Source organism: Vombatus ursinus, unplaced genomic scaffold, assembly GCF_900497805.2.
Source record: "Vombatus ursinus unplaced genomic scaffold, bare-nosed wombat genome assembly UNPS02013199.1, whole genome shotgun sequence".
NCBI lineage: Eukaryota > Metazoa > Chordata > Mammalia > Diprotodontia > Vombatidae > Vombatus > Vombatus ursinus.
In genome coordinates this window covers 18,635-45,882 of record NW_020952977.1, presented here as the reverse complement: position 1 = coordinate 45,882, position 27,248 = coordinate 18,635, and the positions used below count along the sequence as shown (strand labels likewise).

The 27,248-nt window shown below is 50.6% G+C and overlaps 1 protein-coding gene across 2 annotated transcripts in view; it reads right to left on the bottom strand.

Annotated features, from left to right (window-relative positions):
* Positions 1–63: 63 nt before the first annotated feature.
* Positions 64–27,248, bottom strand: part of LOC114040465 (sodium-coupled neutral amino acid transporter 3-like) — a 28,102-nt gene continuing 917 nt past the window's right edge. Inside the window, exons 2-13 of one of the 2 annotated variants that reach the window (XM_027858580.1) lie at positions 16,727–16,778; positions 10,425–10,616; positions 10,192–10,273; positions 9,593–9,708; positions 5,739–5,812; positions 5,464–5,556; positions 4,851–4,932; positions 2,889–2,971; positions 2,675–2,733; positions 2,190–2,363; positions 1,920–1,999; positions 64–328 (exon numbers count right to left, since the gene is read on the bottom strand). In XM_027858580.1, coding sequence (XP_027714381.1) covers positions 127–328; positions 1,920–1,999; positions 2,190–2,363; positions 2,675–2,733; positions 2,889–2,971; positions 4,851–4,932; positions 5,464–5,556; positions 5,739–5,812; positions 9,593–9,708; positions 10,192–10,273; positions 10,425–10,534 — 1,155 coding nt within the window. In that variant the 5' untranslated portion in view covers positions 10,535–10,616; positions 16,727–16,778 and the 3' untranslated portion in view covers positions 64–126. The remainder of the gene's footprint in view (positions 329–1,919; positions 2,000–2,189; positions 2,364–2,674; positions 2,734–2,888; positions 2,972–4,850; positions 4,933–5,463; positions 5,557–5,738; positions 5,813–9,592; positions 9,709–10,191; positions 10,274–10,424; positions 10,617–16,726; positions 16,779–27,248) is intronic. The other variant, XM_027858579.1, reaches the window with a different exon arrangement.

The window sequence follows — 27,248 nt, the reverse complement described above, 5'->3', positions numbered from 1 at the left end:
CCCAGGTCTAGGGGATGCAGCCTCTGACCCCTGCCCTCCCAGACCCAATTGGGTCAGGGATCACCAGCACTTAGCACCATGCCAGGCACTTGAATGACTGACTGACCCCTGGCGTCGAAGACTCACTTAGGTTTTGGGAATATAGCCCCTGACACCTGGCTTCTTTTTTCCCCTAGCCCATGGGGACCCACATCCTAATCTGGCTTCTATGCCTACTTTTCTCATACCATAGAAGGTGAGGTAGCCAAAGAGGGCAGCCATGAAATACATCACATACATGACAGCAATGGACAAGTTGGATATGTGTTGCATCTTCTGCTTAGTGGGGCTGTAGGGGAGCAACAGTTGGATTAAGCACCAGAGATTGCTCTCCCCTCTCCCCGCATAGTCAGTGCCCAGGAATGAAGTCTATTCCTGGAGGCTAGAGTTGGGGGTGGGGTCACGAGGAAGGAGCAAGATTGAGCAAAAGACAAATGCAGGTCCTTAGAACAATAACTGTTACTGCCATAGATGTGTCCTGCTTTCAGGTGTATGTTTTATATACGTTGTCTCTAATCCTGTGAGGAAGGTATCATAAGTGATATCATCCCTTTTCATGGGAAAAATAATTGTATGGATGAGGAAACTGATTCAGAGAGGTTGAGTGATTGACCATGGTCACACAGCTAGTAAATATTAGAGGAAGGTTTTGAACTCAGGTCTTTTACTCTAAGTCCAGTTCCTGGTCTGTTATATCTTATCATAGAAGATCAGAACTGGAAGAACCCTTAGAATATGGGACATGAAGGGTCCAAGCCGGAAGGACCCTTGGACATGGGACATGAAGGGTCCAAGCCGGAAGTACCCTTGAATGTGGGACATGAAGGGTCCAAGCTGGAAGGACCCTTGGATATGGAACATAAAGGGTCCAGAGTTGGAAGGACCCTTGGATATGGGACATGAAGGGTCAGAGTTGGAAGGACCCTTGGATATGGAACATGAAGGGTCCAAGCTGGAAGGACCCTTGGATATGGGACATGAAGGGTCTAAGCCAGAAGGACCCTTGGATATGGGACATGAAGGGTCCAAGCCAGAAGCACCCTTGAATGTGGGACATGAAGGGTCCAAGCTGGAAGGACCCTTGGATAGGGAACATAAAGGGTCAGAGTTGGAAGGACCCTTGGATATGGGACATGAAGGGTCAGAGTTGAAAGGACCTTTTTGGATATGGAACATGAAGGGTCAGAGTTGGAAGGACCCTTGGATATGGGACATGAAGGGTCCAAGCTGGAAGGACCCTTGGATATGGAACATAAAGGGTCAGAGTTGGAAGGACCGTTGGATATGGGACATGAAGGGTCCAAACTGGAAGGGCCCTTGGATATGGAACATGAAGGGTCCCAGCTCGAAAGACGCTTGGATATGGAACATGAAGGGTTCAAGTTGGAAGGACCCTTACAGTTCCACTGCTCCAATCCCTTCAATTTACATATGGGGAAATTGAGGCCTAGAGATAAAAAATGGGCTATCCAATCCAGCTATCCTGCTTTTCAGATCAGGGCTTTTCCCATCATATCCTCCTGTCTCTCAAGTGGCACCATGGTATAGATTTTACAAATGAGGAGACTTAGGAGGGAAAGGGATTTGCCCAAGGTCTTACAGCCAATAAGTAAGAGCATGGATTTCTTAATTCTTAGATGAGGGTTATTTCCATTCCTTCCCATTGCCTCTCAGAAGTGTCACAGGGTTACAGATTCAGAGCTAGTAAATCAGAAGTCATTCTAGTTCAACCCCCTCATTTTAGAGATGAGGAAATTGGAACCTACCAAGGTTAAGTGACTTGCCCAGGGTCACTTAGGAAGTAACAAAGCCAGGATTTGACTCTAGGTCTTCTGACCTCAAATCCAGCGTTCTTCCCATTTCACCCTGATCATACTCACTCCCTGAGCTCTGTGTAGATGGGCAGCACCTCTGGGTGGCAGACGAAAGCGAAGGCCATGATTGGGATGGTGTATGCTGTCTGTGGACAATAGGAGGTGCTGTTGGCCCTTAGTGGCATGGACCTTCCCCACCTGCCTGAGGGACCTCCAGCCAGGGCATAATACAAAGCCTCGACCCTGGAGGTGAGGGACCTCAGTGTTCCAAGGGCCTCCCTCCCCACCCTTGAGGGCTGGCACCCACCCACTTGACCGCAGTTGGCCCCAGCACACCTGCGTATTGAGGGTAAAGAAGCTGGGGACACAGCTCTCGTCACTGGAGGCCTGGATGAGGGGGTCCCCACCCGAGGAATCCTTCATGATGATTTGCACATGGCTGGTATTCCCCGTCACATTGGCAGAGAATGTGGACAGTGGACACGGGACCTGGAACTTTTTGTAGATGACCTGGGGGAGTAAGGATGCTACTGAGTACCCAACACAGGCATCGTCAGGCTCCCTATGCTCATGGTCAGCGATGGGGAGTATGGACACCCACACTGCGCTCAGCTGGCAATGACCCTATTGTCTAGTCCCAGGTGCTCAGAATTCACCCAGCGTGACCTAGCTTCCTGCAGAGTTATCTCTCCCCTGATATTGGAGTCTCCCACAGGTTAGGACCGTGTCTCCCCCCTCCCAACTGGGATCCCTGGAGATAGGGGCCATGTTTCCACCTCAGAGGTGGGGGCAGGGTGGGGGGGGCAGGGGGCCTCACTTACTGCAATCAGGAAGAACACCATGCAGCTGAGAGAGAAGCCACTGGAATAGCCCAGGTATCCTAAGGGTAGAGGTGGGAGGGTGAGAACAGAAGGCCTGTCCCCCTGTCCTCACCCCAGCCCCATCCCATTCCTCGAGGGCACCAGGACCACCCGCTTCCCCCCCCCCCCCTGCAGCCAACGTCCCCTCCAGCCCAGCCCGCGCCCCGCCTCTTACCCAGCTGCCTCATCAAAGCCAAGGGCAGGATGATGGTGACTGTGACCAGGATCACCAGGTAGTTCCCATTCATGTACCAATCCCTGGAGGGAAGGGGAAGGAGAGGGCATAGAACAGAAGGTCTCAGAACTGCCTCTGAAGAGGCGTCAGGGATGCCTGGTGTGAAGGGAGAGACATGGTCCTGTCCCCTGGGGCCCCTCGCTTCCCACCTCAGGAGCCCCGGCCCCCCTGACCTTCTCCCTGGAGGCAGCCTCCCCAGTGCACCCCAGCAGCCCAGAATGAGCCCCCTTGCAGGATGTGCGTAGGGGAGAGGTCAAGGCTGGGGACCCTGAGATGGTGAGGGAGCTGGGAAGTCAGGCAAGGGCTAGGGGAGGGCTCAGGTGGCCTGGGAATGAGGATTCGGGAGCAATGAGGGGTATTACTCCTCAGGAGTCTCCTGGAATCCTGACCCTGCTCCAATTTAGCTTTTTGTTCTCCCATTCCCACCCCTTCCCAAGGGCACGTGCCGGTCCGGTCCTCGGCCCTCTGTGGCCGGGACTGGAAGGGAACAGCCTCTGAGGTCCCCTTCCAGGGTCCAGGGGAAGGCTCCTGGCCTGGGCAGGAGCAGGGCCTTAGACTCAGTAGCCAGCAGAGATGCAGAGCCTACATCATTGGGCATAATCTGGGCTATGGGGGGTTTAACCCCAGAGGCCTTAAGTTAAAAATAGCAGGAGCTTAAGAGCTAAACCCTCTCCCTGACCTCGCCCTTTCTTGGGCCAGTCATCCTCCACCTCCCCCCATGAGGGTGGGGGAGTTGCTGTTGGGCCTAGCTCCCACAAGCCTCACCGCACCCCCTCCCCCTCCCCTGCTCGACCCCTGCAGCAAAGGGAACAGAGAGTAGAGACATCTATCCCCGGGCCAAAGGCAGGACCTTCTGGAAACCCTGGGATTCTTGGATGACAGAATCTCCTTCTAGTTACAGCTAGAAGGAGCCTTGGATATCAGGCACTCCAGCCTCCCTCATTGTACATATGGGGAAACTGAGGCCAGAGAGAGGAAAGGGGCTTCACAAGATCACAAAATCAGTGAGCAGAGAGCTGAGTCTCCAACACAGGTCTAAAAATGCTAAATCAAGTCATTTTGCCTCAATATTGCCTTGAAGTCCTCAGCTTTAACTTGCCTTGCCCCACTGAAAGTGGGATAGGAAGGAGAAGAGGAGCTGAGGGTCTAGAGAGGCATGGATAATTTGGTGATTCCTTCTTGAAAGCTGGGCCCAGGGAATACAGAGGGTCAGAGGGGAGAAGCAGGGGAAGGAATCAGCACAAGAAGAGAAAGAGGAGAAACGCAAGGGAGAGAGGGTCAGAGGAGGGGAAAGGGCACAGAGAGGCCATCAGGAGTATTAATAACTAGTACCAAGACCAAATTGTGCTTCCTTAAAGTGACAGGCCCCATGCATGGCACCTGGCTCGGAAAGAAGCCCAGGCCCAGTGAGGGGGAGGGGTGGGGAATTCCTGGCTCGTGGCCCCAGGCCCAGGGGTGTGGGCCTGGGAGCAAATGAGCAGAGCAAACCAAGGGGAGGTCCTGGCCTGGAAATAGTCTGGCCTGGGCTGTCACATCCCCACCTCTTCCTCCTTCCTTTAGAGGGAACCAAGAATCTAGGGCCTCCCTCAACACTACACCCCCTCCCCTTCTGTCAGCCAGGGTCAGACCCCACACTCTGTGCTCTCAAAGACAGGCCATTATCCCTCTCCAATTCTGGACTAGCCCATCTCTCCTCCCCAGTGCAGGCCCATCGCTCCTATGGAAACGGACGATTCCCGGCCCCCTTTCTCCCTTCTCCACTCCCAGAATGTCTCAGTTCTCAGGATAGGCTCATCCCCTGCCCCCACGGCATCCTGCTTTCCCTCTCCACCCCGAGGACCATCCCTTCTGTCCCTCCCCTGGTTCCCTGGTTCTCAGGCTAGGAATAGGAATGACTCTTACGAGGTTTTCTCTGGTAGATTGAGGAAGGTCTGGATGACCAGGGGCACTTCAGATTTCACGATGTACAGGTAACTGGATATGGCTAGGGAAGGAGGTAGAGGGAGCAGTTGGGGGGATGTAGCAGGAGAAGCATCAGCCATGTTCCCTGTTCCTTTCCCAATGGCTCATAGGGATATTAGTGAGAGAGAGAGGGATGATGAGGTGGGAGGGTGGAGAAGGGTGGGGGGTGGGGAAGGGGGGTGTGGCGGAGATGAGCCCAGGCTTCGGCACCATTAGGTTGTCACAGAACCCCAGGGGTGGCCCTAATTTGAATGGGATGACACCCTAGGTGAGCACCCACCCCACCCTACTGGAATCACAGGAGACCATATAAACCAGGCAAGGGAATCAAAGGGACTAGGTATTTATCTAATCTAGGACTTCAGAGATTACCTAACCCAATGCCCCCATTTCACAGACGGTAAAACTGAGACTCAAAGGGGCTTGCCCAAATTCACACTAGGACTTAGTGACTTGTCTACTTTCCATAGGGAAGTGTAACTCAGGAAGATTAAATAATTTGCCTAAAGGGTGTGAGTGCAGCCAGACAAAGGGGTAGCACCTGTTCCCTCACCTCCAATGTTCTGTAGGGTGATAGCTATTGCTGCCATCAGCTTCCCTGGTGTTCCAAAGGCACGATAGCCCAGCTGCTCATAGGCCCGGATACCTGGAGGATGTGAGAGATGGCTTTAGGCAGGGCATCAGAACGGTGAGGTCCGAGCCTTCCAAACTTATACCCGGGCCTGGTACCTGAAGTCTGGGCTTGGGGCCTTGCTACCCGGGGCTATGGTAAATCTAGGAAGGCTTTTTGGAGGTTGTAGAGACTGGCTTTCTGAAGAGTCCTCTTACCTACAATCCCTGAAGACTTGAGCAGTAAGTGGATGGAATAGCTGGAGAGCAGGGCCACACAGGTGAGGAGGAAGCTGGGGGAGAGAGGGGATATTAGTGAGGGAGAGATGTAGCCGTCAGGATGGGAAAGCAGAATACTCATCGTAGCTGACATTTACACAGAGCTTTCAGGTTTGTGAAGCCCATATCATTTGGTCCTCATGCCAATCCTGGAAGGTAGGTGCTATTATTATCCCCATTTTACAGATGAGGAAACTGAGAAAGGCAAAAGTTAAGTGTGTGCCTGTGTCTGAGGTTGGATTTGAACTCAGGTCTTCCTGACTCAAGGTTCAGTGCTCTAACCATTACACCACTTAGCTGTTTCTAATGGAAGAAAAATCCTGGACTGGAAACCAGGAGAACTGAATCTAAGTCTTAGCTCTGCCTCTAACTTCCTATCTGATCTTGGGTGATGGAAATAACCCAGAAAGGAGGCCTGGCATAGTGGATAGAGGGCCAGCATTGGGTTTCAGTCTTGCCTCTGACACATACCTGCCTTGAGACCCTGGGCCAGTCCCTTATAACGTCTCAGTACCCAAGGAAGCTCTCCTAGATCATAAAGGATGGACCGATTGCTGATCTGCACCAATGAAGGGAATTTCCATGCTGGGAATTCCCACACTGGTGAAGTCACGCATGGACCAAAAAAAGCACTCATTTGCATCTCCAGCTACAGAAACAGGTTGCTCACAATTACCCTGTGAGGCAAGGACTGTGGGCATTGGTATTCCCCTTTTACAGATGAGAAAACTGAGGCTCAAAAAAGGAGAAGTGGTTTGCTCAGCATTACTCAGCTAGTGAACGCAGGTTCTAGATTTGATGCTCTTTCCTTTATACGGGGCTGCCTTTCCAAGTCCCTTCCCCTCTCTGAACCTCAGTTTCCTCAACAGTAAACTAAAGAGATTGGACTGCATGACCTCTAGGGTCTGTGTCCGGTGTCTTCTGGACTCTTCCAGCTCAGACACTGTTCTGAGGCTTCTTCCAGCTCTAGCATCTAGCCTAGACCTAACTGAGAGGCAGTGTTCGGTATGAGATCGTTTCACTGTCTTGGGCCCTGCCCAGGCCACCCCTGGAGTACCGTGTTCAAATTTGAGCACCACATTTTATGAAAAAGAAAAGCTGGCGGCTAGGAGGTGCAGTGGATGAGGTACTGGCCCTGGAGTCAAGAGGACCTGAGTTCAAATTTGACCTCAGACAGTTACTAGCTGTGTGACCCTGGGCAAGTCATTTAACCCCAAGTGCAAAAGAAGGAAAGAAAGAAAGGAAGGAAGGAAGAAAGGAAGTGAAAGAGATGAGCTACAGCATGTCTCCAAAACAATGTGAGTGGAGTGTTGAAAAGATTAGAAGGAAGGAAGCAAGGATTTATTAACCCATACTATGAGTCAGGCTTTGTACTAAACACTCTACAAAAATTATCGCATGGGATCCCCACAATGATCCTGGGAAGTAGGAGCTATTATTATCCCCATTTTACAGTTAAGGAAACTGAGGCACATAGAAGTTAAATGACTTGCCCAGGGTCATGCAACCCCTAAGTGTCTGAGGTCAGATTTGAACTTAGGTCTTCTTGATTCCAAGCCTAGCATGGCATATAAATACCAGGAACTAGGGATACTTAGCCAAAGGGGTCATCATAGCCATGGAAGAAGGATTAGATTTGTTCTTGAGGTCAAAGGGCAGAACTTGGAGCAAAGGCTGAAGAGGGGCAGATTCAGGTTTGATGGGAAAGAAAAATTTGCTAGTAGTTAGAGCTTTCCCAAAGTGAAATGGGTTACCTTGGGAGGGGGTGGGTGGGCTTCCTCGCTATTGGAGGCCTGAAAGCAAAAGCTGAATGATGTCATCAAAGGATCCCTGGTCAGGCATGGGTGGCCTTGGATGGTGACCATCCAAGGCCACCCATGCCCCCTCTAAGTTGTTCCATTCTGCAATTCTAAGCCCTTTCATTGGAAGTCCTGTCTTCTGAGAGCCCTTCCAACTCTGGCATGCCGGAACTCTGTGTAGATAGCAGGAGGGTCCTAGCTTGAGACGGGCTTTGGAGAGTGTGGATCTGGGATGTCAGGCTCCCTTGTGTCTTCCCAATCCTTGACAGACAGACTGTCCTGGCCCTAAATCCCATCCGTACCTCTTTCTCCCACGTAGCTGAGAGCCTGGGGAGGTGTGGCATTCACACCCACCCTTGGTGCCCAGGAAAACTCTAGCAAAAAAAAAGCTCCCTCTTTCCTTTGTTTGGGGGGATGAGAGAGATGGAGAAACGTGTTCCCAAAAGGTCTGCTTAACAATCATCTTTTTTTTAATTATACTATGTTATAGAAATGCTTGTTTTATTCTGTAAATTAAAAATAAAATAGATACAATTTTTTAAATTGGGAGGGGAAAGGAAACTGAGGCAGGTGGCCTAGACAGAACAGAGCCAGGATCATCTGGTGGTGTGCCAGCAAGTCAACATAAGAATCCAGGAAGGAAGCAAGTGGTCCACTTTTAACTGTACGCTGCAATCGTTACTATCCCTTCTACTGTCTTTTCTGGCCTGAAGAAAAACATTGAATGGAGCCCTCACCCATAAACATCTGGGGAGGGCCTGGGAGCAAAGAATATCAGACTCCCTCCTTGAGAGATTCCCCCAAGGGGTATCTGCACAGACACCCAGTCAACAATTCCAAGGAACAGCGAGGCCCAGGACGTTTGCATGAAAACACATTCTCTCTGTCAGATGCATGGGACACACATGTGCACACATACACATACATCAATATCTGCAAACACATGTACACACAACGGATTAAAGCTGATTAAAGCTGAAAGACACAAGGGATGGTCTAGTCCAAAGATCCGTAAGCTCTGTTCCATTGACCCCTTTTTAGAGTCTGTTGAAGCTTATGGACCCCCGTCTCACAACAGTGTTTCTAAGTGCATGAAATAAAATGCTGAGAATTATTAGAAAACCAATTCTATTGAAATAGTTATCAAAACTTTTTTTAAAACCAAATTCATGGCTTAAGGTGAGAAGCCTGATCTAATCTTACAGGCTCAGTGAGATATGATTTGCTTAAGTTTCCATAGCAGAGCCAGGATTTGAACCCAGGTCAGTGGCGTTCAAATGCACATGTACTGTGCGCACAGACACACACATACCTACACCCACATAGAGAGTGATGCAAAGAGATCTTTATAGAGAAAGAGACACAGAGAGATGCACGGCTACAGGCCTGCCCACATATACTCCTGGCCCAGGGAGGCAGCTCAGGTCACCCTGGGGGCCTCAGGAGGTGGCCTGCTTTCCCATCACCTCATATTTTTCACTTCTCCGGTCCTATTTTAGTCTGTTTTTATTTGAGGGTAAAGAAAAAAAAATCCCAAACCTTTTCTGGGAATAAACAGCCCGGCATGGACACAGAGACAGTGTACTGTCTTCCCCCGCCCTGCTGCCTCCCTGCCTAGGATCAGGGCCCAGCTCTGTGTGTGTGTGTGTGTGTGTGTCTATGTGTCTGGTTAGGGGCAGTGGCTGGAGCCGGCATCGGGGTGGGGCTGAGTGAGGCTAGGGCTGTAGCTGTTGCTTATGTTAACATTGGATGAGTCTAGGCTCAGTCAGAAACCCCAGTGCCACCCTGAACTCCCATACCCCGGCCATGGTCCCCTCCCTCCCCTGCCCGTGGTTCAGGCAGATTGTCAGGCCCTGCTCCAGTCAGGGGTCCCAGAAGCTAGGGTCAGACCAGGCCAGGCTAGGTTCCAACGGCAGAGATGCCTGTGGGCTCTGGGTGGAGGGCTGAGGGAAGGGGCCATTTGGGGGCCAGTGTGGAAGACATTGGGACACTCACAGGAAAAGCAGGATGCCAGTGTTGGCCATGGCATATGCCAGCCCCAGGATGCCGCTGCCCATGATGGCATTGCTCAGGTTAAACACAGACATTCCGAATGAAGTCTTCCCTTCAAACTGCAGAAACAGATGGGGAGAGGGAAGGGGGTATTAGGAGTTCTTTTCCCACCCCACTACCCAGACACAACTCCTGAGCCAACATCCCATTCTCCATTTCTTGCCCCACCCAATATCCTGAGATCACTCTCTCAAACCTTTGCTTTCCCTGAAGCCCACCATCCCTCCCAGATCTCTCATTCATGACCCCATTCTCAACCCCCGTTCCTGGGTTTAGTCTCAGCCCCTATCCCTACCCTATCTGGGATCCTTAATCCTCCCTAGGGCCCATATCCACTTATCTGAATACAGTCCCTGCCCCTGCCAGAAACTATCCTCCATGAATCTGTCATGGGGCCCCACCTACCTTCCATCTCTGACTTCCCTGGATGCCCATCCCCGGGGCTATTTCCCATCCCTCCATTCTTGGGTCAAGTTCCCCCAGAGCCTCCATCCCTAGCCCCCAAATCCTCTCATCCCTAATCCACCCCGTCCTGGGCTCACATCTGTGAAGTGTGTCTCTTTGCTGACATTTTGGGGCAGGAATCCCTCTGCTTCCCCATGGCTGGGTCTTCCACCCTCACACCTGTGGACATAAGGAGGAACAGTGACCCCATTCATCCCCCTCTGAGTCAAGAAGAAAACCCCAAGTACAGCTAGGGTAGGGCATGCCTGCCTGGCATCTCTTCCTCTTTCCCTGTCCCATCTTCCCACCACCCCCTTCACAATGGACTCACCTTTCTACTCCTACAGGGGGCAAAGCCCCGGGGCACACTCCTTCCACGTGTTTGCCATTGGGCACCAGTTCCACCATCTCTGTTTGTGTGGGCACCGCTGAGGGGTTCATGGCTGGACTGGGCACAGATGTGGGCAGCAGGGGAGTGAGAACTTTTGGTCCTGATCACGTGCCTTCAAGACAGGTAAAATCTCTAAGGGGAAAGGGGGGGGCCATCAGGGGAAACCAAGCACCATCAATTCAATTCAACTTAATAAACATTTATTAAGCACCTACTAAGTGCCAGGCACTGTGCTAAGTACTGGGGATATAAGCACGAAGAATAAAACGATCCCTAATGGCAAGCTGCAAAGGGACCTTAGACGCCATCTGGCACAACTCCTTTATTTTGAAGAGGGAACTGATGTCCCAGGACAAGAAATGACTTGCCCAAAGTCAAATGGGCAGTAAAAGTGACAAAGCCAGTGTTCCAGCCAAGACCTCTGACACTGAATACAGTGTTCTTGATGCTAAGTCACCACTAGCTTGTTAGGCCTCTTTTTGTAACCGTAGTTCAAGCTCACCACCTTGCCTCCTCCAAGGCTGGAGTAGAAACGCCCAGCCAGCTGTCCTAGGGTGACCTCAGGGTGAGATCTGACTCCAGTCTACAGCCTTCTTTCCTATTTTCCCCAATACTAGTCCCCTCGATTAACCCTCCCTCACCCCCCATAGCAGCATTTAACCTGACACATCTGAGAAAACGTCCAGGCTCCAGAAGAGGTCTCGGTTCCCAGAAGCCCTGGCCTGAGGGTCCCCTTGCCCCCACCAAATCCCTGACTGCGACTACACTCCCTTCACTCCCCAATCAATCATTTACGGAGCATTTATCAAATGCCTACTATGTGCCAGGCACCGTGGCTGTCCCTCATGCCCTCAGGGCGAGGATGAGACTTGTTTCTCTTGGAACCACTGGATAGAAGTAGGAACAATGGACAGAAAGTGCCAGAGTGGAGATCTCCAGCAGATAGCGGAAAAACTTCCTTCAATCAGAGGTGTCTCGTAGTGGGATGGGCTCCCTGGCACTGGAGGTCTGAGACGTTGCAGATACACCTTAGACAAGATGCCCTTGGAGGCCCCTTCCAGTTCTGAGATGCCGTGATGCTGTGGCTTGGGGAGGGGAGCTGCAGTACCCCATTAGATCCCAGATGGTCAAACACCTGGATACTTGGAGTAAAGTTCTAGGGATCTCTGGGGGGCATGGGCCCCAAGTTAAGGAGACCTGAGGGGGAAAGATCTTCCTGGATTAACTACACTCTCAGTAGGGGATCTTCCTAGATGGGCAAAGTGTTCCAGGAAAACTCCTGGTACACAGTAGGAGCTTAATAAATGCTTGCTTGGTCAACTGATTGAGTGGCTGGGAAGAATCCATCTAGGCTGATGCTTCTGCCTCGCGGTTGGCACAGGGCAGCTTCGGTACCCGTTGTAGACTGGACATGGCATTAGGTCCGGGGGGGGGTGGGAGGTGAGGGTGACCAGGAGAGAATGAGGTCCCGCCAAGAAAGGCCTGGCAGGCAGTTGGGGAGGGCACCCGGAGCCGGGCAGTACTGGCAGCAAGAACAATGGGCCCTCTGTGTACCAGGAGCTGGGCTCTGGGAAACTGTCCCTGGGCTGGCAGAAGCTAGGGCTGGCAGCTTGGTCAGGCCTAGCCTCCAGCCCCATCCCCCTCTCTGGGTTCCTCTGCTCTCTCTGGGAAGGGGGTATCTCTACCTTACGGGGAGAGGGTGGCAGAGAGTGTGGACGTCTGGTTCCTTTCCTGATCTCATGGAAGATGAATGACCATCTCAAATAGAGGGCTCTGTGGGCCCTAGGAGGTCCTGGTCAAATCTGAGTTCTAATGAGGTTCATTCTTTAGTCCTAGAGGTCACCATAGGGTCAGTTCCCCATCCATTTCCCCATCAACTTTTTCTTACTTAGTAGCTGTATGACTATGAGCAAATCATTTAACTTCTCTGGTCCTTGGTTTCCTTATCTGCCAGATGAGGACATTGGACTTGGTCACATCTAAGGCCCTTCCATTTATAAATCCTATGATCCTAATACTTTCATGTTCTTTCTGAGAAGGTAAGCAGAAGGACACATTTGTCCTCATCATATTGGGCACTGCAATGAGACACCTCTACCCACATTGGCTAGGACCCAGTGTCCAAGGCTGTCTCTGCTCCCTCTTCTACTCTTCAGACCCCCAAACAGAAGCTTTGAGTCTCTCTCCCAGATCCCCACAGTCCCTGCTTCCTAACATTCTTTTCTCTCCTAAGGGTCCCAAGGGGCAACATGCCCATCTTCCCTGACCATTAGTGCCAGCCTTTGCCTGGCAGCCTGGAACAGAGGAAGGACAGCTGCCTCCCTTGGCCCCCATTGCCTGGATAACTCTCTGTACCTTTTCCATTGCCAGCCTGGGGCCCCTCAGGGAGCTCCACCCAGACCATGCCCAGAAGGTGTCTGGGCAAAGTGCCCACCCCTTCCCCACTCTTCCAGGCAATGTCAAGCCAGGAGGGCCACTCTAACAGGACATCCTGGACTGGCTCAGCCCCTAGAGGAAGGGAGCCCTGTCCAAAGGGAGGCCAGGGCCATGGGCTGTCACCCAGGGGGACAGGCAATGCCAGGTGCTGTGGGCTGTGCCAATGTCCCCAGGCTAGGATGCAGCCTCTGTGGCCCTCTGAGCTTCCCTTGGCATCAGAAGGCAAGGATCCTGGGTTCTAGTGACCCTTATTCTTCACTGAACACTCCCATCGCCTCTCTTTGAGAATCTCCTAGTGTAACATTCTGAATATCAGGGTTCTAGAACACATGGACCCAGCCCCAAGTCCAAATAATAATAGCTTCCACTCTTACAGTGCTCTAAGTGCTACAAATAGGGAAACCAAGGCCCAGAGAAGTCAAAGTCACACACCTTCTAAATATCAGAGGGGAGATTTGGGAACCAAGTCTTCCCAATGTCAATGCCCACTGTGTCTAAGAGTAGGCAATCTGGTATACGGGAAAGAGTGCTGCACTTTCCAGTCAGTGGGGTAAGACTTGGGTTTGACTCTGAGACTCTGCTTCTCCCATGCCCAAGCTGAGCCTTAAACAATAGGTAGGTGCTGTCCTCCTTCCCCCTGACTTTCCTGCCTGTCCAGCCTCCTGGGACAGGGGAGCAGCAGGGGCTGCAAGGCTCCCTCCCTCCTCCGGCATCCCTTCTGGACCACTGCAGAATCCCTGGGCCAGTGAGGGGAGAGAGAAGGGAGGCTTAGATTCCCAGCCCTCAGACCCAGGGCAGTCTGATCGGTGGGCACCAGTGATTCTGCCCCAGAAGGCTCAGCTCAGAAGCTGGTGAGGGCTCTTGGGGCCACTGGAGAACACTGGGGAACACATCTTCCAGCACGGAAGTGACAAATGACCGGACAGCTGAAGAGGAGACCTTACTTCTTTACTTTCCTGTAGCTTACTCCCCTACTTGGAAGGGGCCCCAAGAATCCACATCCTTAGGTCCCTTCAAAATCTGACCATGAATCCACCTCCTTCCCAACCAACCTTTCTTAAATAAACCTACCTAGTTTTATCTCCTAACACTTATCAACTTAGACCTCTGCTGGTTCTGAGTTTATCTGAATTGCTATGTAACGGTTCTCAGAATCACCTGCTAGTTGAGTGTTGTCTGATCGGCCCCTCCCCAAACTAGACGTGGGAGGGCGGGGAGCTTGATTCAGCCTTAAGCTAGAAGCCTGATGGAAGACCTGTTTAAGACCTGTTTCCCTCTCTGAGACTGGGGGACTACGTGAAGGCAGGGGCCACGCCTCTGCCTCAGACCAGAGACTCTGAGGGCTGGACTGTCCCCCCGCAGATTGGGGGCTCCTAAAAGGCAGGGGACATGTTTCACCTTCAAACTCCTCCCCTTCCCATCTCCCGAACCCAGTTTGTGCCAGGCCAGGTCTGGGCTCTGTCCGTAGCCTGGATTCCCTGAAGAGCTCCCTTGACTAAGGAGTTCCTGAGCCCTGGCATTCCCTGGGTCTCTGAGAGAGAGGAATTCAGGCCCCACCAGGGCTCCTGAGCCCTTGGCCCCCGGGCCTGGGCAGGTTGGGACAGGTCCCCAGGCAGTGTTGATCTGGGCTCCAAACAAAGCTGCTACTTCTCTGCCCTAATACCTAGTCTTAACACATACATTGTGGGCTCCCGACTGTGTTGGGGGTCAGCAGGTCACTGGCTCCAGAGAGGCCATAGCTCAGAGAAGGGGAAAGACTCCTTGAGCGCCATCTCCCAAAACTCACGTTCCCTGCCTACCAGGGCTGGAAACTGTGGCTCCAGCCCACCATACCAAACCCAAGACACCCACTACTCACTTCCAACAAGACCCCCACCACTCACTTCTATCAGAACCCACACGAGTCCGCCCAAGTACCATGGACCTTCAGCTTCCCCTTCCCATTCTGGCCTTCTCTCTCTCTCTCTGTCTCTGTCTCTCTCAGCCCACTGGGCAGAGGCACACCCCCTTATGAAAACTAAGGCATCTGGCATCCTTCACACACTTGACAAAGCACCTTACATATTGTTCTACCCAACCTCAAACCAAGGGGTCTGCCCTCAAGCATAGTCCTGGGTTCTTAGTCAGAAGACCTAGGTTCTATGTACCTTTACGCGAGCCTCTTGAAGCCTCTCCAGGCCTCACTTTACCTACGTGCAAAAGAAGTGAGGTTGAGGGAATCTCTCTTACCGCTCGAACTGCTGTGATTTTATGATCTCAAAGCACCTAACTTTTCCATATTTCATCTTCTCTGCCCCCCCCCCCCAGTCCAGGTGGATTCTTCTCTTCATTCCTTAAGGAGAAACAGAACCTCTCACCCCTCAATCCATCCCCAACCCCTAGAGTTTCTTTCATTCTCAATTAAGAAGCATATTAGCAGGGACTTAGATTAGATTCAAAGAAAAGGTTGTCCTATGTCAGCTGGGGAGGGGGAAGGGTTCTCATCTCCCTCCGTCTCCGATGCTGGCCTAGATGGAGTCATGTCTAAAGGCAGACAACATGACCGAATGAGTTCCCAGGTAGCACACACATTTCCCAGAGGCCCTCAGCAAACTGGAATAAATCCTGGGATTATAGATTTAAAGCTGAAAGCAACCTCAGAAACCATGCAGTCCAGCCCCCTTGTTTTACAGATGAGAAAATTGAGACTCAGAGGAATCAGGCGACTTTCTTACGATCACACAGCTATGTCAAGATCTGAATCCAGGTCTTCCTAACAACATGTACCACTACCACAGGCTGCTTCAAACTATGACGTAAATAAAGTACTGTGCAGGGACCAAAAAAGTAGATAATTTTCCAATTTGGGGGAGGGGGCCTCAAGCTCAGGAAAAGAGGCGATCACAGAATTTGACAGTAGGAAGGATCCTCTCTACCCCAACCCATATCGGCATCAGGAGGGAGCTCAAAACACTCTTCTATATCAGGGATCCTTCCCTTCTTTTGTACCTCCAACTTCCTTAGGGAAGCCCATGGGTCTCTTCTCAGAAGAATGTTTTTCAATGCATAAAATAAAATGAGTAGATTACAAAGGAGACCAATTCTATTAAAATTCAGCTGTTAAAATATTTTTGGAAAACAAGTTCACGGACCCCAGGTTAAGAACCCCTGTTCCAGAGGCATTGGTGGTTCGGGGATGTTTGGCTTGGAAAAGAAGACTGGGCAGGGAGGGGACAAGATATTTGTCTTCAGGTGTTCTAAGGTTTGGCAGGAGGATGGAGGATTAGATCAGTTCTGCTAGGCCTGCGAGGGCAGGACCAGGGGTAATGGGGTGGGTGAAGGGAGATTTCAGCTCAATACTGGGAAAAACCTCCTTATAATGAGAATTGTCCAGAACGGCTGCCCCAGGAAGTTGTTTAGTCATTTCAATCATGTCTGACCCTCCGTGACCTCATTTGGAGTTTTCTTGGCAAACATACTGGACCGGTTCGCCGTTTCCTTCTTCAGCTCATTTTACAGAAGAGGAAACTGAGGCAAAGAGAGTTAAGTGACTTGCTCAGGGCCACAAAGCTAGTAAGTGTCCTAGGCCAGCTTTGAACTCAGGAAGATGAATCATCCTGACTCCAGGCCTAGCACTCTATCTGGGAAGCAGGGAACTCTTTTTCTAAGTCAAAACTGAATGACTCCTTGCCTGGGACTAATGTGCCTGCTTAGGTAAGGTTGGGCTGGATGCCCTCTAAGGGCCCTCCCAGTGTGACATAGAGGGGAAAAAAGCAATGACTCTGAAGTCAGAGAACCTGGGTTCAAATCTTACCTCTGCTACTTACCATCTGTGACATTTTGGGCGAGTTACTTAATCTCTCTGGGCTCAGTTTCCCCCTTTATAAAAATAAGAGAGTTGGATTAGATCACATCTGAAGTCCCTTCCAACTCTGAACCTTCGATAAAAACAACTGCTTTTTAACCTTGATAAGCCTCAGTTTAAAAAACTGTAAAATGGGGATGATACGGCTATCACAAACTAGAGGGGAATGGACTTTGGAGGCCCAGCTAGTCCATTTTACAGATGAGGAGACTGAGGGTGTGGCTAAGGGCGTACAGAAAATCAACAGGTAGGATACGAACCCAGGTCCTTGGACTCCAGAGTCAATGCTCTTCACACAAGATTGTTAGAAAAATGCTGAAGAAATGTGAGCTTTTGTTATTGGGAAGGAGGTTGGACCAGATGACCTCAGAGGTCCTTTCCTACCCTTGATTTGATGAATCAAGTTGGTGAGCCTATGGGAAAATATTAGCAATGGAACATGGCGGATAGGAAAATCAATGGGCAGGGGAAGTGGAATGGACCCACTCGTACACATACACACACTGCACACCCTTGTTTGCTTTGTCCGGGAAGAGATAAAGTCAGGAGCAAATAGGCAGGATGGCAGACAGAGGGGAGGGGGCTGGGTGTGTGTGTGTGTGTGTGTGTGAGAGAGAGAGAGAGAGAGAGACAGAGACAGAGAGAGAGAGAGACAGAGAGGGACAGAGGGAGAGAGCCAGGCAGAGGCAGATCACAGGTGCAATGGGGAGGGCCCCAGGCTGAAGGTATATAGTAAAACAGGGAGTGGAAGAGAGGGAAAAACCAGGCAAAAATGGACCTTTGTGGACAGAGTCCCTCCCTTTCCCCCTCCTTCTGCCCTCCCCTCTGCCAGCTTGCCTGCGTGGGAGCAGGTGAGAATGCGTCAGACCCACCTCAGAAGGGGTGGGGGGTGGCGGGTGGAGGGGGTTGGGTGGGCTGGGGAGGGCATGGATTAGCTAATTAAAGATTGCTAAGCACACTGAAAATCCTCACACCCAAGCTCTGGTTGCATCATCCAGGGTGGGAGGGGCTGTGGGTCTCCAGCAGCCACACAGGCCGGTGAGTGTTCTGGGTATGCATACCTTGGTGTTTGGTTCTGTGTGTCCATCTCTGTGTGCCTCTGTGTCTCCAGGGCTTCCCCTGGAGGGGCCATATCCATTCACATGGCTGAAAGCCCAGGCAGGGAACACAGAGGCACAGCTTTCAGCAAGCAAGCCCCGGCCTTCTCTGAGCCCCAGGACCTTCCCCTGTTGATTTGGGCCCATCAGGAAAGGGCCAGCAGTAAGAGCTGAGCCCTGCGCCTTCTCCTAGAGAGGGGGTTCTTAACCTGAGGTCTTTGAATTTGTTTTTAGATTTCAATAAAAATACTTCAGAACAGCTGATTTCCTTTGTAATTCTATGTATTTATTTCATGCATTCACAAAATTCTTCTGAACAGGGGCCCATAGGTTTCACTAAACTGCCAAGAGTCCCTGACCCACAAAAAGGATAAGAGCCCTATTCCGAAGAGACCCAGATCTATCCTGGTAATACCTGCCACCATCCTTCCCAGGCCAGCTCCATTTCCTGTCCAGGGTAGCTATTTCCTTTTTCCAGCAGTGGGGATGGGATGCCTTGGGTCATTCACACGTTCTTGGTCCACTTTTAACCAGTGATACTTGTAAGATAGTTAGTTAGAGTCAGGGGTCAGTTTATTGCCTGGCTGCTACCATCCCACAGTACTTAGGTGTCAGTGGTTAAGGTCAGTTTGTTGCCATAATTAGGCCTCAGTGTGTGGCTTGAATCAATGGATAATATCGGAAGGGTCCCTGAATGTGGTAGGATGACCTCTGAAGTGCCTTCTAGTTCTGAGATTCTACAATCCTAAAACTCTACTTTCCAGCCTTTTCTCCCCTTCCTGTCCAGGCATGTCTCCTCAGCATACCCCAAAGATGCCGGACTCATCCCTACCTCCTCATCTTAATTGAGATATCTCTCCCTACCACCTATCTCCCCTCCATTTCTCTGCCTATCCAAATCTTACCTATTATTCAAGGCCTAGCTCAAAGCCATCTCATGGATGAAGTCTCTTCTGAATTCAAAGCTTTCTTATTCCTGTCTTCGGGAGTTCTCCCATGGCAGGAATTTATAGCATATGGACCTTAAAGATATTCTTGTCTGAGCCCATCACCAGAATTTATAAAGTGCCCATTATGCACCAGGCACCTGACAAAAGGTATTCCACTGGAGAAGAAAATGGCAAACCATTCCAATAGCTTGCCAAGAAAACCCCACGAGCAATATGAAAATGCTAAAAGATACAACATTGGGAAGAAACCCTCAGCTCAGAAGGGCCTGGCATGTCACAATGCTCGAGGTCCCAAAGAGTCAGACATAAATGAACCATAATAAGAACAATGTGTTGGCACTGTGCTAAGCACCAAGAAAAGCAAAAAGCAAATAGTGCCTGCCCTTAAGGAATTGACAATCTAATCAGGAAACTGAATCCCAGAGGAGAAGGGACTTTCCCAAAGTCACACAGGTATGAACAAATGGCAGACTTGGAAAATCTAAACCAGGCCCATTGTCTCCAAATTTCATCCATCCCAAAGCCTTGTGGAAACACGTGACGGTCCCCGAGCCCTTATTTAGAAGAAACATGGTAGACTTACTATCAACTACGATGACATCGGCCTTTTCCCTTAACAAAAAAAAAAAAAGTTTAACCCCAAGAAGGGTGTATGTAGGGGAAATAAATGACTTTTATTGATAGACCAACGTATCAACTAACAATTTGAAGGGGATGATAATACATTCATATAAGTAGACATCCTCAAAGTCAGTCATTAGTTATTTTGTCAAGTGTTGACTATCTGGGCTAAAGGATCCTCTACAGGTGAAATATCTTCAAGGGGACATGATGCCTTAGGTCTTTTTAAGATCTATGGTAGCCACACACACACACACACACACACACACACACACACACAGCCAGACAGGCCCAGATACCTTCCCAAGTCTACCTTCTATGAGCTCACACTGACTCACAGCAGTCTACGCTGGGATCCAGGAGGAAGCCAGCCTAGATCATTCATAGATAATCCACGAGGTAGACACATGAGAACAGACTGTTTGCGAAGGCTTCAAACTGCTGTTTGTTCACACACCCGTACTCTTCAGATACTTTCTTCTTGGCACCCTAGGTGGATTCTCAGACCTTTTCAGTCCAGGTATTTATTACATGCCCTGTTCTGGAACCAGCCCTCAGATCAGGTGCCTAAGTTGGAGGCTGCTCTTTAGGTCTGAACCATCAGGGACAGGTTTTCCCTGAGGGCAACAGGCCCCTTGCCTGGTGGAGTCTGGCGAGACCCTGCCTTGTCAGGAAAGAAGCAAATCTGCCCCTGCATCTCAGAGAAAGGCTTCTCAGGGAATGGGGGGAGAGGCTTTAATTTACCAAAGGTCTTTTTGTATGCAGCATTTTTTTTTTGGAAACATGTGAGGTACAGTTGTCCTGGGAACAGGAGCAGACACAGAGGAAGGAGGTAAGGCTCAAGCCAGGGTTGGGAGGCAGGAAGTCTGCTCAAACTCCAAGTCTGCCCCTAAGTCCCTTTCGTATTCTGCCCTACCTTCTCTTCTCCACACCCAGGACGTCAAGTCTCTCTCCTAAACTCTACTCTTCATTCAACACATGTTTGAAGCATCTGCTGTGGGCAGAGAACTGGGCTCTGTGCTAAGGGAGGTAAAAAGTTCAGAAAAGACATAGTTCCTTCCCTTATGAAGCTTACTTCAAATAGGGGAGAGAGACTCCAGGGTGAAAAGAGTTCGAATTCTTGCCCTAATTCTTGCTAGTTGTATGGCCATGCCAGTATCACTCCTTCAAGTCTGTTTCCTCATTTAATTGTTGTTCAATCGTGTCCGACTTCTTGTGACCCCATTTGGGGTTTTCTTGGCAAAGATACTGGAGTGGTTTGCCATTTCCTTCTCCAGCTCATTTTATAGATGAGGAAACTGAGGCAAACAGGGTTAAGTGATTTGCCCAGTGTCACAGGGCTAGTAAGTGTCTGAGGATATATTTGAACCCAGGAAGTTGAGTCTTCCTGACTCTAGGCCCAGCACTTTATCCACTGTGTCACTCAGCTGCCCTTCATCATCTTCAAAATGGGTATAATGACACCTGCAATTTGGGTTGTTGTGGGGAAGGCACTTTGCAAACCTTCGTGTGCTATATGATGTGAGATGTCGTTATTAGGGCGATAATACAAATAAGCCCATAACTGTCATTTACAACCGTGCATGTGCCTCAGTTTCCTCATGTGGAAAATGGACTGGATGGCCTACCAGGTCCCTTCCAGTCCCAAGACCTATGACCCTGTGATTATCCTCAGAGAGCCTTTGAAAGGCATGAACAATTGTGGCTTACGTTTGGCCAGAGGATTGAGGAAGGCTTCCTGGAGAAGCTGCCATTGGAACTGAGTCTTACAGGACAGGGAAGAATTCAGCAGATGAAAAAGGGAAAGAAAGAAAGGACAGGACAAAGGCCCCAGATATTTTCAGGAGGAGGGAGACAAGCTTAAGAGCGTCATCAGATCATAGATTTACAACTGGAAAGGGACCTTAGAAGTCACGGCGTCCAATCTCCTCATTTTGCAGATGAAGAAACGAGGCAGGATAACAACAAACATTCCTTCCACACCTACTCATGTAGGGCCATGTGCAAGGGGATCTGAAGATGAACGTTAAAAGAGAGCTCCTAATACTAGGCCATTTGTGCTAAGAGCCCTAGGAGGGGCACAGTGAGTTTTGTGATAAGTCAGAGTGGGAACAATCCTTGTGGAGTGGGGTGCGTAGGGTCACAGCTTCGGAGTTGGAAGAGACCTTAGACACCAGACAGTCTAAGCCCCTCTTTTTATGAGGCAAGTGACTTATCCAATGTCACCCATGTGATACACGTCTGCACGAGATTTGAACTCAGGTCCTCCAAATCCAACTTTCTTTCTACTCTAGTATACTAGCTGTTGGGAAAGGTTCCTGTAGGAGATGGGTTTTGAGTAAGACCTTGGAGAAGGGGAAGGGAAGGAAGGTGTTCCTATAGGACCAGCCTGGCTGAGGTAGAGGATGGGATGCAGGTCAGGAGTAGTTCACGGAGGGCCTCCAATGTCAAGATGAGAAGCCTGGACTTGGTCTGGTGAGGAGTACAGAGTTATTGAAGTTTCTTGAGCTCATCTGTGCTCTGAGCACCTTGGCATCATTGGTAACAAGGCCGCTCACTCCTTTGCTGTCTCTCCCTTCTCCTGGGAAGGGCTGGAGAGGCAATGAGGTAGCCCGAGGTAAGGAACTGGGCCCTTAGATGCCTGGGTTTTCAGTTTGAAACACAAATTAACCCTCCTCCTTCTGGTCCAAGCCTGTACCTTGGTCACTGCGGGGGAAGGGGGAGTTCTTCTTAGGGGGAACAATACCGATGGTCCTGCCCTGGGAAGTGAGCACCGGGGTGGTCGAAAGAGCATGAGATTTGGAGCCAGTAGAGTTGGGAGCTGGCATGAATCCCAGCTCTGCCACTTGCTAGCTGTGTGACCCTGGGTGAGCCCCTTCCCCCATCTGGGCCTCAATTACCTCATCTATAAAAGGAGGGGATTAGATTAGATGATCTCAAAGGTCTCTTCCACTCTAAATCCTTTGCTCTTGTGGGGAGAACACGGCTAGGTGAGGGGGTGGCCCCTGGGTGCCTTGGGAGCTCTAATCCCCTCCTCTGCTTTGAGGATAAGCTCTCCTGATCTCTTGATGCCTCTCCCTCCACGGGCAGATGTTGTCCCTTCAATCTGCTCAGGATCGGTGGGAGTAGGAGGTTTGGAGGAAACTTTGTAAAACAACAGCTGCCCCCCCATCAGGGCCTGTTCCCAGAGGTAGACCAGAAAGCCCTTCCTCTTCTCTCCTGGATAGGCACCCCTTAGAGGCAGAGTGGCTCAGAAGGCCCCCCCAGAGGTCAAGAACCCTGGCTTCTGGCCTGGGCTCTCTCACTACCTCCCTGTGGGACGTCTGCGCCTCCCACGCAAGCAGGAGAAGGTAATCCCTGCCCCGCTTTCCAGGCTGTGCTTAGGATCAAGTGGGATAATGAAGGGGATGGCCCTTTAGAAATGGTCGATTGCTGTGCAGATGGGAAGTGACTGTCTGAAATACCTCACTCCACAAAAGCCCGGATCTCACAGCTCTGGCTGGGGAAACAGCTCCAGACTTAAGCTAAACCTTCAAGAGACTTGGATGAGGGGATTAAAATGCCCGAATTCCCAGCCCAGCAAAGGCCTCCCCTTTAGGAATAAAAGAATCTGAGCTCACAGCATGGGCTCCAGAGAACCCCCACAGGGACAGGGGAAGTTATTTTGCCTAGGCCCCATGGGGAAATGAGGTATCACATGCCTGCAGCTCCCCCCTCCCCACTTCTGCAGGGAGGGGATGCCTGGCCAGGGACCCAGGCGCCCAGACCTCGGGAGAGCCCGGTTCTCAGGCAATCACCCCCTTGACCCTGGGATCCCCCGGAGGTGGGCCAAATATTTGGACAGCCGGACGCCTGGCAGAGAAGAAAGCCAGGATTTGGGCTAGGGGTGCCCCGGAGGGTTTGTCCCCTTCCTAGACCCGGATGGGGCGGGGAACAAAGGCAGGAGGTCAAGGGGGCCTGTGAGGGAAGGGGGCAGGCCTCGGGTTGGGGGGGACAAAGGAGGCCTTCCAGGACGAGCATGAGCCAGAGAGCGACAAGCGAGCCAGGCTCAAACAGAAAAAAACAAACAGCCGCCACTGGATAGACTCACATAGGTTCCTCTTCGAGGCTAAGCAGCATTCCCACCACCCAACATTAATTAACCACCTAATTACAGCCTGAGCTAGGATGGGCTCCAAGACGCAGCATGGCCACAGGGGAAACAGCACCCAGTCACAAGCTCATGGGATCACAGATTTAGGCTGGAAAGGTCCCCTAGTTCAACCCCCTCATTTTTGAGATGAAGACCAGGCTTGAAATCCCAGCCCTGTTACTCCCCATCTCCATGACCTTGACCTTGGGGAAGTGGATTAGCCTCTTTGGGCATTAGTCCCCTTTTCCAGAAAACGAAGGAGCAGCCCCAAATGACCTCTCAGGCCTTTTCCAGTTCTAAATCACATGAACACAGCTCCCGCTCTGATCCCAGCCCCTTTTCTGGCCCTTAGTTTCTCTAACTTTAAATTGGGGATAATAACCCCCGTTCCACCCACTTTGTAGGCTACAAGAAATGAGTCACGCTGCCCAGATTAGGGGGAGGGGGCCTGATGGAGATCGTCATCACCATAACATCTGACATTAATATGCAAACAGCAGGACAGAAATGTGAAACCTGAGTTCCCAGAGATTCCTGGGGCTTGGGGGAACCAGGCTAGAGAGAAAAAAGAGCTGGTCCTGGTCCTTACCTAAGCTGGTGCTGGCAGCTGGTCGACCATTTGTCAAGGATGTTGTGGAAGGAATTCCTCCTTAAGAATGGGTTATTCTAGTTAATGCCAAAGATGCCTACTAACTTCTGTGAGTTTAGAGTTCCTTAGCCCTTCTCTCCTCTTGTCTCTCATCCCAAAGCCCAGAACACAGAGATGTTAGAAGCAGACAAGACCTTAGAATATAGACCAGAGAATGTCAGAAATGGAAGGGCGTTAAGGGACCTTATAATCCAATCTTTTTATTTCAGACAGGAAAGGGACTTGCTCAAGGTCACACAGTGAGTCAGCAGCTAAGCCGAAGCGAAAACCTAATCATCTGCCTCACAGGACTGGGCTTTCTCTGTTGCACCCTTACGGATTCTGCGGTCTGGCTTTCAAAGCCTCTCCATGAAGGGTACCTGAGGCCCCAACCCAGCCCCTTCATTCTTCTTTACCCCCAAATATAGATCCCAGATTCCAGGAAGGCAGACCTACTGCCCAGCCTCACTCAGGCCATTTCCCTCTGGGGTGGTTTTTCTCCTCCATAGCTGGATCCCTTTCCTGCATCTTCAAATATATTGAGTGACTGATTACCCACAGTAGGGCACAGGGAAATAAGTGTAAGTATATGTAGATCCTACAATATCCAGGTCCCCAGCTTTCTTTCCCAGCACAGCGAGGTGGACAGTAGTTCAAGACGGAGAAGCAGTCTGGTATATTAGAGAATCATGTATCTAGCTGGATCATCTAGTCTGACCTTCATTCTACAGTTAAGGAAATTGAGGCCCTCAGAGGGAAAGGGATTACAACTAGCAAGAAGGAGATTCAGGATCTGAACCCAGATCTCCAAGGTGTGGAGAAGTAACATTGCTCGATGGGAAAAACCCTGGATTTGGAGTCCAAACGCCCAGGGTTTGAATCCCAGCTCTGCCAAGGATACTATGTGACCCTAAGCAAGTCACTTCCCCTCTGGGCCTCAGTTTCCTCATCTGTAAAATGAGGAGGTTGAACTAGATGACCTCAAAGGTGCTTTCACCTCTAGATCTATGATCTCTGACATCAGGCCCAATGCTATTTCTACCTTAGCAAGCTCCCCTTCAGGTAGGAGCCATATGGGGGGGGGGCTCCTATCCCTTCTGCTTGGCCTCCTTTCCTCTTCTACCCTGGATGCTTGCCTCTTCTACCCCTAAAGTGTGGATCATCCAAAATAGCTGAGAAGCCTTGAGCTCCCCAAATGATTCACATCTGCTGACACTGACGTAATTTCCAGTTTTATCCCAGCTTCCCTGAGGTTGTCACCTCTACCTTCTGTCTCTTGTGCTTTTCCTCACCTCTCATTGTCCCTGACCTGGATTCTGGGTATGGAAGCTGGGAGACTCTGTCCAGCCTTCAATCCCTCACTCAAAAGTCACCTCCTCTGGGAAGCCTATCCCTACTGTTTCACCCCCACACCAGCCCAACTCGCCTTCATACTGAGTCCTCTTCTTGAGCTAAAACAGCAGAACACATTTTCCCTCAATCAGACACAGTTTTGTCTTGTTTTCTCACCATTCAGTATGTGGGGCTGACCTCCTTAGCCAAATTAAGAACTCCTCATGGACTGGGCCCAGGTTTGTCTCCTCTTTCTTCCCCAACCTGGGAACTTGACGAGACCAGGACCTCAGTCTGGGCCTCTGTCTCTCCCAGACTAGGAGGAGGCCTGGATCTATTCCTCCTCTGTTTCCCCTACTTCTTAGGCAAATACAGGTCTGAGCAAATGGAGGAGGGATGGAAGGGCTCCAGTATCAATGATTAATTCATCTGATCATATTCAATGAACATTTACTAAGTATCTGCTATGTGCAAAGCATTGATTTCTCAACTTTCAGTCTTCAAAGTTACTCCCATCCTAACTGAATGTAAGAAAGCAATGGGGACCTCTGGGGAAAGAGGATAGAAGTGTTCATAGTGATTCCAAAGCCAGGAGGTGGGGGAGACACCACTGATTCATTCACCAAACAGTTATTTACCACCTACTATATACAGAACACAATGCTGGCTACTAAAGATGGAAAGTTTGAATGAGATCTATTACTGATGAATTTCACTACCCAGCAAGGGAATAAAATACCACCAAAACATATATATCTACCATTACATACTAAGCCCATTAGAGGGCTGCAAACCAAAGTGCTTCGTGAAGTTTGGGGGCGAGGGAGGACTCTTAGGGGTCCAGGGTGGGGATCAAGGAAGACTTTCTCCATGGAAATACACATACCTGGAGTTTTGGCTCTATTAGATTGTCAGATCAGCCCCTCTACTCTGTGCCTGTAACAGGACTGGAAGTTCTTAAGGGAGAGAGGCAAGTGATGGATCTTTGGGGCAAACTCAAAACTTGGACTCTGAATGCCTGGGTCCTGGAGTAGATTCCTGCAATGTTTGGGAGGCTTGGGGGAACGGACAGGGAGTTGGATCTGGGAAAAACCCTCAAGTCTTTTCCTAGGCCCAGAACCAGGAGGGTGGTATTGGGGGTTCAGGGGCCTGGGTTGGGGGTCAGCGTGCAGGAGTACATTTTGCAGAAACAGGTCTGCACCTTTAGGACCAAAGAAGTCCTGCCCTGCTTGGATCCTGTTTCAACTCTTCACTTTAAAAACCCATCAACAACAACAACCACTACTACCACAACAAATCTGCTCCCTGGTGTATGCTCCTTTGGCACGCCCCCTGCCCTTAATGGAAGCCTCCTTCCCTTGCCCCAGAGCTAAGATCAGGCCAAGAGCTTGTGGGGTACAGGGGCCAAGAGGGCATGACTCAGAGGAGGCCCTGCTCCCCTGGATCCCAGGTGTAAACAAATGCACGCAGTACTCTCGACCAATACAAAGGGAGGTGGGTCGGACTCATGCAAATCTATCGCCCCGCCTACAAACCCCCTCCCCCTCCCCCTCCCCCACATGCTCCCAGACAGTAGGTTACATTGATAAAGTGGGAGACTCGGCGTTTGAGGAATGCGTGCTGCGCGCATGCAGGACCGCGTGCGCTCAGTGCCCAGGCCACAAGACCCTCTGCAAATAGCCTAGCGTGAAGCACACTGTGTGCCCAAAAAGCCCCGGGGGTCA